The 12,649-nt window shown below is 36.0% G+C and overlaps 1 protein-coding gene across 1 annotated transcript in view; it reads left to right on the top strand.

The window, feature by feature from the left end:
* IMMP2L (inner mitochondrial membrane peptidase subunit 2) overlaps window positions 1–12,649 on the top strand; it is a 435,451-nt gene that overhangs the window by 280,391 nt on the left and 142,411 nt on the right. Inside the window, exon 4 of the mRNA XM_030464700.1 lies at window positions 3,661–3,726. Within this exon, the coding sequence (XP_030320560.1) occupies window positions 3,661–3,726 (66 nt within the window). The remainder of the gene's footprint in view (window positions 1–3,660; window positions 3,727–12,649) is intronic.

Here is a 12,649-nt window from a genome sequence, read left to right on the forward strand (position 1 = left end):
GGATATTTTTTAAGAAAAAGAAGTGAAACTCTTTGCAGCTCTTCTGATAAAGAAAATCTTTTAACTTGAGAACTAAGTGTGTGTATAGGGAGAAGGGGGTTCCTATGTATTCTACTTTTCTTTAAGGAGATCTGCCCCAGGTATAGGCTGGAGGGTGGAATGCTGTGTCTTAAAATACTTGCTGAGGCTCTACCTTCACCTCTGCTCAACTTAACTCTCTCATTTTCAAACAAATGGCCAAACGTGAGACTCTTTAATCCAAAGTTTATGATGTTCTGATGATGTGGGCATTCAATTTTATTAATTTACTGTGGTGGATTTTCTTATTAATAAAATGTAATGAAATCTGGGTATGGATGAGTATTATACAGCTGGAAGTCAATACAGAATTCAACAAACATATATGATTAGGAGGAAGAACTAGGATTATTGCTAAAAGAAGCTGTGGCAGCTTGCTTTAGCTGAGTTGCTAAGATTGCATCTGGAAAACCATGAACAAAACCATATCAAATTTCTTTCTTTCTGTATTATAAAGGGCCATTTTCGTGAGCTGCTTGAACAAAGAATACTGATGTTCAAAGAGAAATTGGTAACAATGAGTTTATTCTCAGACTTCATGGCTTGAGGGACATATTGCTAGACTTGACTGTTTTCCACTTCTCTTAATGGGAAAAGGAAAAGTAACTATAAGTGGACTATCAGTCTGCAGTCTCAATTTGCATTTGATAAGTGGATTTATTTTTCAGAGTTGATTTTCCTGATGTATTTCTTTTGTGCTTCTAACTGCTACTTGTGCATTAATATTTGTAATGTGCTTTAGATTTTCAGCCATTCTGTCTTTTTCTACTTCCACTGCTCTCCCTAATCCATGCGTAGTCAAAAATAGTTATATGTAAATGAGGAAATGTTTTAAGTGAGATAAATCTAAGCTTAACTTTTCATGAGGCTGATACAGCAAATTGTCCAGGAATGGTGACTGCTCTGTGAAACATCAGATATGGATCTGGCTGGCAAATGTATGGACAGTTGTTTTCAATTTATATCAATGATATTTGTATCTTCTTCAATCTTTGGAGAGGCAAGATGTATTAAATTAGTGTAAGAAAACTCATATTTTCTCACACATTGTCTTCTTCTTGAATATGACCTTTCATATACGGAGCAAGCAAAGCAGTGTAATTTAGGAGAGGAGGCAAATCATCAATTTCTTTTCTTTTTCTATTCTCTTCTCTTTTGAACAAATCCCATTTTCAAAGATTATCATTTGTTATATCACCCTGATATCAGTGAGAAAGAAGTACTAAACAATTCTGGGTTACAACATTTGTGACCTTTTTCCCTCCTTCATTTTAAAATTTACTGTATACCAGCTGTGAAATTTCAGACAGAAATTGCCTCTATCTCTGTGGTTTGTGGTTTCCATAATCAATGAAATCTCAGCGATACAATAAGCATCTTTCCATCAATATCTATCACTTCAGAACAATCTCTTACCTCCTGTTCAATTACTGTGGCTCTTGAACAAAATATTCTGATTGCCTCTTGAAAATTCTTTGTCTAGAAGTGCCCATGTTATTAGCCAGTTTGAGCCTCCTATTCCCATTCTGGGCAGTCTTTTGCCATTTTCATGAATTATAATAAGAATGTTAGTATAGTTTTATTTAAATCTATTCTGGCTTTGAATATTCCTCATTTTTAATGAAGGAATATATCTCCAAGGAATTCCTTGATGTCTTTCTGAAAGGTCATGTGTTATGGTTAAATATGGGATTACTGGCAGAAAAAACCCCACTCTTAGAACAAATACTCATATCTTAGATTCAGAGTGAAGTTTAATTCAAGTTAATTATAATTTTTTGCACAAGGAAAACAAATTAAAGGTCAGTAATTACATTAAAATATATGCATAACAATCAAGTGAAAAGGCTTTTAAAGATCTTTTGAAAGAAAGGTGTTAAAACAGAATTTTGAAACACCAAGCTTAAAATTTATTTTCATCCAGTCTTTAAGTCTTCCATCTTATACATTATGTATTATTATTTCCATTACTTAAACTTTACATGAAAATATTACAGCCAGAACTTAAATGAATTAAACATTAAATCAATCAACAGTAAAGTAATCTATGCAAATATTTTAAATTTATAACAGCTTGTGATAATACAGGTGTCCTGTTTTTGATTAGACTGCACTGATTGAGAATGAGAAGTGGTCAGTGCTTGAATGTTCATGTTCAGTGCTTCACACTGACTTGTGGAAATAGGGTTTTTAGGCTTTATAACCTGTAAAATTAAATTATTTGATATCTTGAAATTCAAAATTATGCTTCTTGAATTTTATTTCATTAGATTGAAATATAAATATATTTCATATTTATTGACACATACACACAAAATAAAACCAAAACCAAAAAACCACACTGCACTTTCAGAATGTTTGGAATAACTTTTCACTTTGTATTAAAAAATAGAAGAAGGCTAAAGCTATTTTTCTTTTTACCTTTTGGAACTTAAAGTGAACTGCAAATATTGTTAGTCATGCATCAATATGGATGTTTTTCATTCAATTCATCACAACTTTACTTTCTAAGGATATATAATCTTATCATGCCGCCATCCGACTAGAGATGAGCTCAAGGGTCCTGGTCTGCTGTGAGGGTAGCATGACCAGTGTTTTTAGGCATGTAAACTGGAATATAAACCTCTTGTGATTGCATGTCTAGAAGGAATCAAATATACAGAACCCAGGAATCAGTAGAAAATCAAAACTATCTGTCCCTTCAGTGACTTCCCTATGTACAAGCAGCAAGTAAAAAGAATTTTTTAAATAATAGGAAAACATTCTACTAAGTTTATATAGGTAAACAGTTAAAAGTTATTTTTATTTTAAAAAGAATTAAAATATATTGAAAAGAAAGTAATTTTATAGTGCATGAATGTCTCCTTTAACACGTTAAGAATATGTTAGAATAACACTTTATTATTTATATGCATCCAGCAAGTGGGACTTTTAAGGCTGGAAATGAAAATTTAGCTTTGCTTTGTTATAATACTCAGCAGTGCATGATCAGAGTCCACTCAATAAAACATGTTTATAGGAAAATAGCTTGACGTGTTAACATATAGTATTGCATTAAGAGTCTTTGGATAAAGCTGAAACTTGAAGAAATGTTTACAACTTTTTAAATATTTCTACAATTCCCTAGGCAAGATTTACCTAAATTAGTTGCAGATATTAATATAACATAGGGAGATCTTGTTTTCCAAAGCAAGCGAATGACATGAATGTTTAAACACAATATGTTGTTAATGTTTGATGGGGAATTTGAATTTTAACAAGGTAATCTATTTGCAAATGTACCCTCTTCATTGGTAGAGAGACATTCTGCTTTAAATGTTGTGGAGTGTGTTTTTCATGATAAAAGTTCTGTTGATTATTGTGGTATTTGTAAGCAGGTAATTTTTCAGCACTTCTTGGTTTGTAGTAAGAGTGATTGCCCGCGGTTCGCTTCGTGGTGGAACATCATGATTGATGCTATATCAAGGAATACATGGAATCTCCTAATGACTATAATAGTGTCTATTTCTTTGTGGAATTTCTTTTCGTTTTCTTAAAACAATGTGAACTTTACTGATTGTATAACCTTATCCCCTTTTTCAGGTCTCCTAGAAACCCTGAACAGAAGATCATTAAACGAGTGATTGCTCTTGAAGGAGACATTATCAAGTAAGTATTTTAAGCCTTAGTCTCTGAGACTTTATAGGAATTGTACACGTTTTCAGTGGATTTAAATTAGTATCCTAGACAACGAGAACTTTCTAGTATTTTATTTCTATCTATTCTTAACGGGGGTGTCAGCATTGTACCTGTCCCCTTTTTAATGAGAGGAGAAATGCTACACAAAACTGCTCTCTGTCTCATGAAAAGTACATGGGTGCAAATAAAGCTTGTTTCTTAGAATGTCTCTGCCATGTATTGAAGCAGGTAATTGTACAGTATTCTTTTATAAGCTTATATGGCTGTGATTTTTCATTTAGTGTCCAGCTGCTGTTTCATTCTGTGGATGAAAAATTAAAGTAGTGTTTTTTTAGGGGGGGTTGGTTGTTCATTTAAAGTTTTGGGTGGTATTTTGTTTGTTTGTTTGGTTGGTTTTGTGTGTTTGCTTTTATTTTTTTGAGACAAAGAAACCTCATAAATGACTGCCTTCATTGCAATGTGTAGGAATCTGTATGGAATACGGTGGTACTTATTTGGAGTAAATTATTCCATCAGAAAAAAATAATATAGCAAGAGTAGACTCCAGAGTATTGCAATACTTGGTTCACTCTGACAGAGAGGCCTTCCTATTGGGGCTGGTTAGGAATGAATTACTAGTAGATGTAAATAAAAAGTTTTTTTGGAGCAGTATTATTTAGATGAAAATGCTATTTGAAAGTTTTGTTGTTTTGGTTTTCTTTTTTTTTTTTTCCCAGGTACAGACTAGAATTGGCATAGAGCTGGGAGGGTAAATCCCTAGTTTCCCACACTAAGTTATGAATGACCCTGGGAGCTCTCAGACAATATGTCAGACTGAGACTCAATTCATTAAGATAATGATTCTTGCTCTGGTGTAGTGAATACTTATGAAGTACTTGGCAGCTGCAAATCAAATCAAGGATTTTGTGTGGTCTCAATGAGCATTGTAACAGCAAGTAACACCAGCAGTGCTGGTGGCCTATGGATTATATTTGGGTTTTATGTTTGTTTGTTTGGGGGTTTTTTGTGTTGTTTTTTTTTTCTTCTTCTTCTTCCTTTTGCAGTTGATGTAATTTCTGGTTTCTTCAAAAATTCCTAATAATTTCAGTTTGACAAAAGAAAATTAATGTGGATGTTTCTGTTGTAGCAAAATATCTGAAATAACAGAGACTAAGAAAATAATTTGGACGTTACAGATAAAACTAGCTATTGCTTTAAAGAACTAAAAACATAGGGATAGTGTGTACTACTGAATGATGCCTTTTATAGACCTATGTCCTTAAGAAAGTACTTGTTCCTTGATGTAGTTAATATTAGTAATTCATATTACTAAGACTGTTATTCATGATTCAGTATTCCTCATTCATTTCTCTAGCAATGGAAGAAAGAAACAGTGATGTAAGACAATTTCAAGTGTTACTTGTCACCATTCTATACTATAACATTTGCCAGAAATTTTGAAATTGAATGTAGCTTTTCATAACATAAAAATATTTAATATCTTAAATTCCAGCTGTAGGAAATTAATTCTGCTGTACATTGAAATGCCATAAGACTCTGAACTTTTAATTGATTTCTGTGGTTGATCTTGGCCAAGTAGACAAAGGTGAGGGGCAAAATAGCTATCAGAGGGTGTGAAGAATACTGATGAGCCTGGTGGTTAGAGTATCACTCATGGACACAGAAGACTGTACAATGATCCTAATTTGTCTTTGATAAAACAGGTAACATTACTTTACCAATTAAAGTGTTAATCCCAGTAATTCAGATGTACATTTTTCTATTTGAACGCATGAAAATTGTCCCAGAGCTTTTTACTTTAACTCTGAACTCTAGGTGTTATCTAAAAGCTAAATTATTGGACAATAGTAACAGTTTTTATTTGAAATTTAATACTTGCCATTTTTCATAGCACTAGCATAAAGCAAAAATTTAGATAATAAGATAAAATGGCAAGACTGGTGAGATTTTTCTCTATTATTTTTGTAATGATATTGCAAGCAGATATATGAGTAGGATATTTGCGACTGAAACAGACAACTGGTAACTGAAAGCATGTATAGAAATCATAAAGAATATTTTGACTTCTGTTTGATTGCTGATGAGCCTTTATTGCAAACCAAAAAGAATTTGTTTTGATATCTTAAGATTTTATGTCTAGATATTTTTATATATTGTATTACTCCTGATCAGTATTATGTGATGCTTTAAATGAAATTGCCAGGAACACGGATGTTAACAGAAATGTGTCAGTCATGGGACTCGTCTATGTTCTGACTTTTTTTTGAATGGATGAAACATGATGCATTAGCAATACTGCCTGACCTGAGGAACATTGAACATCGTTGTTCCTAATATTATCTTTGAAGTGGAGTACATATGCCTGAAGGCTAAAATACTTGAAGCCTCTTGCTGCTCTGTCAATCAGAATTCCCGCTTTGAGGAAACATCAACTCTCACTGCAGAACAATTGTTCCAGTTCTGAGGTACGAAAAAGTGGGAATTATCAGTTGTTATGTACAGTGGAGTTCTAACACTTATGTGTGTGTTGGGGGTATAATGATTTTGTGGAGAGGCTGTATAGAGAGTTCTGTTGTGCTAGCCATTTTATCTGAAAGTCATTGGGTTGCTCTACAAATGTCTGTTGGTGTCATGTGTATGAAATAATTATGCCTGCAATGGTGAGTCACCCAGTCCACCATTGTGAAGAAAGGTTTGCAAGCAATTGTGAGTTGGAAGGTATTTTTATTTTAATGCCCCATGAGACAGGTGATATAGACAATATGGTCTGTGAGTCTGCAGTTATGCTTTTGTAGATGAATTAATTATTTTCACTAGACATATTTGGTTCAGTATTAGGGATAATTAGACACAGGAATGCTGTGTTTTCTTTAGCAGTTAAAATGAGTTAGCATTTTATTATTTAATAATTAATGAACATTATGAAAGTTCAAATAGAGCCATTAGTACTGGAGTCGAGGTACTGGAATGGCAATCAAATCAAAGAATAGAATAGAATAGAATAGAATAGAATAGAATAGAATAGAATAGAATAGAATAGAATAATTTCAGTTGGAAGGGAGCTGCACGACCACTTCAGCTCTGACCAGAAGCTGAATTGTCCAAATTCCTCTTAAGCACTGTCATGCTTGGGCCATCAACCATCTCTTGATTGGCTATTCCAGTGTTTGACTACTCTCCATGCAGAAGTGTTTTCTACTATCTGGACTAAATTTCCCTAGGTGCAGTTTTTAACCCATTCCCCTGTGTGCTATCATTGGATACCGGCATCTCTGCCCTTCTCCTCAGGAAGCTGTAGAGAGCAATGGGGTCACCCCTCAGCTTCCTTTTCTCTAAACTAGACAAACCCAAATCCTTAGCCACTCCTCACAGGACATGCCTTGCAGCCTTTTCCCCAGCTTTGTTGTCCTCCTCTAGATGCATTCAAAGACCTTCACATCCTTCTTAAATGGTGGGGCCCAGAAAAGCACAGAGTACTCCAGGTAAGGATGCACCAACACTAAACACAGCAGGATAACCACCTCTTTTGACCAAATGGTTATGCTGTGTTTGATGCCTCCCAAGATGTGGCTTTCCCTCTTGCCTGCCAGGGCAAATATAATACATTCCACAAGCCTATATCTTATTTTTTAGTTTGCATAAACTATTAGAACTTTTTCTTAAGAATAGAGAGAAAATCACCATTTAGCCCTTGAGAATGACTCTCTAGGTCAGCTTGTATACAGTCAATATTTCAAACGGTAGCTTTCATAGATCAGGTTTTGTTTTGTCTTCCATGGATGCATGGGAGAATTAAATTTTAAGTAGAAAATCATTAAAATGGTTCCTGAAGACTGTTTAAATTATAATTCTTTCAAAGGAGGCTTTCTTTTAAAAGTCAATATAATCTAATTTGTTAAATATTAATGTTGGTATTATAAAACACTTTGAATAACTTGAAAGTAAACTTATTAAAAGTCATTTATCTTAAAATCTCTGGTGGAAATTCTAAGATCTATACTAATCTATCATGGATAAGTTATGGTATCTTGTCAGTAACATAAATAAATGAAGGTTTATCCAAAGTAAAACATTATTAAAATTGGGGTAAAACAAGTAATATTTAAAATTAAATCTGTTCAGTAACTTGCTGAACTGATTTCTTTTCCTTCTGTCTGTCAGAGTTCCACAGGTCCATAGGAGCTTGGTGTGCTGTCACAGGTTAACACTGGCCTGGCAATTAAACTGAGTAACAGATGCTCTCTATTAATCTCTCTCTCCTCCCTGATAAAGAAAGGAGAGAGAATAAGGGAGAGAGACTTAGGGGTTGGAAACAACACTACACAACTTTAATGAAACAGTAATGATAAATAGGAAAAAATACTAAATATATACAAATATACAGGAACATTGATACCATGTTCCTTCCCCCCCTTCTTCCCCAATAACTCTCACATCACCACCGAGGCTGCAGGGCAGCCCTGGGAAAGTCCAGGCTGGAATCCTGGAGTCAGAAGCAGTCAGGAACTGGAGGCAGGAACACACAGATATAGGCTGGCATGGATCAGGAGCACAGGCAGACGAACGGACGGAATCCTTCCAGGATGCCAAAGGAAACAGGGAACGGGGGAAGAAAGGGAAGCAGGAAAGGCAGGAAGGGCAGGAAGCTGGAAGCTGGCTTGGCCCTTGTGATCCCTCAAATTTATACTGAGTATGACATGCATGGGATGGAATGCTCTGTTTGGTCAATTCTGGCATCTATCTTGTCCATTCCTTCCCAAAGGAGTGCTGCAGGTGGGACCTCTTTACTCCTTCTGGAGGGTAAAATGTTCCTCAGAGCTGAGCAGTGTCCTTGGCTCTGCACACCAGTCTCTAGCAGTAACTATAAACATCAAGTGTTATTAGTCCCAGAAGCACACACCGTCTGAGAAACTTGCTGTCAATTTCAGCAAGTGCAACTACTTACAAGAGTCTTAGCTGAAAGCAAAAGTACAAGACAGAAAATCACCTTTATCCTGGCCCAAACCATGACATGTGCCCCTTCTGTTTCTTTCACTTAATACTCTACCTAATTTCAGAATGAAAATTCTGAAAGAATTTTTACCTCTAGAAAGAATTCTAGAGGTAGAAAGAATTTCTACCTCTAGAAGAGTAATTTTTAAAAGTTTTGTTCAGGGATATTGTTAGGCTCTGCAGGAGTCAGTGTTCTGAGAACTGAATGTTCCAGCAAAATAATGTTGCATTTAAGTGATGCATCTTGCAAAACTGCCCTGAAGATGTGAATAAGGAAATACACCTTGTTTCTCAGAGCATGAAAATGCAGATAGATTGTCATATTATTAGGCTGTAGGTCTAAAGCTACATCTTCATGCAGAGACTCTACTACTTAATAACAACTTGTGATTAACTATACCAAAAATATTACTGCCTGCTTCTAGGAAGTAGATTAGCCTTCAGTAAAACTAGACTTTACCAGTGTTGTGGCACAAGAATGTCTCTATATATAACATCTTCAGCTTAGCCACCTGGCAGGAATTGCATCCAGTGTTTTAATTACACAGAAATAATTTTCTAGTGCTGTAGTAAGAGATTTCTTGTTCCCTCTCCACCGCACTTTCTCCCCCTCAAACATGCACTCAAATATATCTGGTAAACTGTTTGAGATGGTGAGGTGCTGGTGATGTGGTAAGGTACTGCTTGCTATGACTCAGTTATAATACAAAAAATGGAATATCAGTACAGACATCAAAAGACTAGGAATCACAGGTTATGTTTATGCCTGTATCCCACTCCTTTCTTCCTGAAAGTTCATTGTCTTTGAGTTGGGCAGATAGATCTGTGAGTGGGGATCCACATCGACAAGTGTGCCAGTGGAATCAATAGAACTGATTGTACCCTGCAGAGACATAGACCTGGCCTCAGAGACTGCAAATTTTGGAACATCTTTCTTTTTCTCTAATTAATTGCAGTCCTCATATTGCTCTGTCTTTGAATTTTATGTATCTAAAGGATCTGGTAGCAGTAAAACTCTTCATCTTTCAAAATATTTTTATTTTGTGACCATTTGCTCAGAATGGAGTTTATGCATTTTGTTTAGCACTATTTATTTTTAGGTACTGATTGAATATTTTTAAGCCAATGAAAGCTTTTGTTAGATTCCAGCCATACTGCCCTGTCATGACTCTTCAGCATTGTTCATAACCTAGCAAGTCTCCTAAATAGAGTTTCCATTGATTTTGATTCCATTTTCATGAGCAGAGTCCTTGCATGGCTGGACTCCATTTCTGTAAATGCAAATGATGGAAATGTATATTGGCACAGCATTTTTAAGCGATAAAGAACAATCTACCAAAAGCAGGGCAAAGATTTTCTGTATCCCTAATTAATGTCTAAGGTTCTACATCTCTTTAGACCAAATAATAAAGGTCTCCAAAGTGCTGTTTCTAAAATTTGGCATTCTTCATACTAACTATAGAATATGGAGATATGTTTTTGCTTTGTGTTAGATTTTGGTGGCCTAATATTGAAGAATGTGCCTGAAGAGATAGACAATAAGAATAGAATGTTGAACAGTTCTGGGCACCTCACTTCAAGAAAGATATTGAGGTGATGGAATTGGTCCAGAGGGGAGCAAGGAGAGTGTTGAAGGGACTAGGGGGAAAGGCTATAAGTTGAGGGCAAGGGATCTGGGCCTGCATAACCTGGAGTAGAGGAGCCTCAGGGGCAAACATCTTACTCTCTACAACTACCTGAAGGGAGGTTGTCATCAGGTGGGGGTTGGCTGCTTCTCCAAGTGACATGATGAGAGGATATGGCCTGAAGCTGCACTAGGGGTGGTTTAGGTTGGATATCAGGAAGAACTTCCTCACAGAGAGCATGATCAGGCATTGGAATGGACTGCCCAGGGAAGTGGTGGAGGCACCATCCCTGGAGGTGTTTAAGGACAGGCTGGACGTGCCATGTGCCATGGTCTAACTAAGGTGGTGGTGTTAGGTCATAGGCTGGATTTGAAGTAAGAGGTCTTTTCCAACCTCAATAATTCTGTGATTCTGTGATTTTCAGGAAAGTAAATATGTAGAAATGTGCTGGTTTTTGTTTTCAGAAAGTACAGAGTAAAATGATTTTTCAGAAAGGCAAAAAAATCTGAAAAAATGAAGAAATCAAAAGACATTGTAGATGAATTTACTAATTTCTCTATGCAGTAAGGTGTTCATTATCTCTAGAATTTTAAAGACATATTTTATTCTTAAGAGTACAGATAGAATAAATAGGATTCCTAGAACATCATATGTATCATCAATATAATTTTTTTGATATTTAATTTGGTTTCACTTTTTACAATTTACTGAAAACAGTGGAGTAACAATGTGGACCCAGTAGGAACTCTGGAACTTTTAATATGAAAGGAAAAAAGGCAATGTAATATGATTCTTGAAGATTGTACAGAATTTGCAGTGTTAGCTGGTAGAAAAAATGAAATGACATATTCTATTACCCTTGAAGTGAGGAGGTTTGATTTGTACACCTCTAAGAGACAACTTAAAAAAAGACCATCATAACACTAGTTTTCACAGAGTTATGATTCAGACTAAACCCAAAAGCACTAAAAATTGAGTATGCAATATCAATATGTACTCAACTACTCTCTGTTAGAGTACATCTGATCCAAGACACAAGTGACAGCTGCCTCAATGGGAGGGAAAAAGGATTTTTTATTATTTCTGCCTTTTTTTTTTTTTTTTTTTTTTTTGTGGGGGAAGGAGGTTTAATTAGAGAAACAGGGCTCTAAAATGCAAAAAAAAGCATCTCTTCTAAGATGGCATAGCTGTGAACACTGAATAACGAGTCTCAGTAGTGTTAAAAGATGATTTTAATCTGCCAGAGTAATAAACAGTGGGGAAGTCTTTTAAATGCTCTGTAGGCACCTTGGAGTAATATTTCTCATGGCTTTCAATAAATCCCTGTAGTTATGCAGGCCATGGTTATTGTGAAGTATGCTCCAGTTTATGCAAGAAATGTTTGTTCAGAGGCTTATTGACAGCATTAACTGTAGCTGTGTGAGGTACTATTCTCTCTTGTGCTAATATATATTACAGAATTAAGAGAAAAGAGGCAGGCAAACCCTTTATGTCTTTAGCCTTCAAAACTCTTAAGGATGCAAACAGAAATCTGGGAGAGGAGTTGGGAAAAGTATCATTCCTTGTCTCTGTGAGCATGTAACTTTTGCTGGTTTATCCCACTGTTGGTCAGTTGTGAAGTTCTCTGGTAGTTCTCTACCAGTTAACTGCTCCTGATTGGGTTCCATGTACTGAGCACTGAGTAGAGACTGAAGTAGAAATGAATGATACACCTGGTAGGTGGGTCTTTGCTACAGTATTATTTTCTAGGATGCTGAGGCCTTTTAAACACAAGAATTATGAATGGGGCTATGATAGACACAAAAGCTTTTTTAGGAAAAGAAAAATGTGAGTGTGTCATAGATCACACATAAACTTCTGTGTCCAGTCCTGGCCAGGAAAACTGTCAATAATCTGGAACAAGTTCAGCAGAGAGCCTCAAACCCTCAAGCTGGTCAGAGACTGCAACACTTGCCCTGTCAGGAGAGGCTGTGGAAATGGGACTTGTTCAGCCTGGAGAAGAGGAGGCTTTGGGGTCACTTAACAGCAAGCCCCCAATAGCTATGGGGAAATTAGCAAGAAAGTGGAGTCAGGCATAGTGGTGCAATGGGCATAACTTTAACCAAGAGAGGTTCAGACTGGGTAGATGAATAATATATTTATGAGGATGATCAGGCAGCAGTTCAGTTGCCAGAGAAACTGTGGTTTCCCTCCTTGGAGGTGTTCAAACCTCACTGGATAAAGCTATGAAGAACCTCACCTAATCTTGTAGCTAACCCTGGTTTGGACAGGAGGTT

Source organism: Calypte anna, chromosome 1, assembly GCF_003957555.1.
Source record: "Calypte anna isolate BGI_N300 chromosome 1, bCalAnn1_v1.p, whole genome shotgun sequence".
Classification (NCBI taxonomy): Eukaryota; Metazoa; Chordata; class Aves; order Apodiformes; family Trochilidae; genus Calypte; species Calypte anna.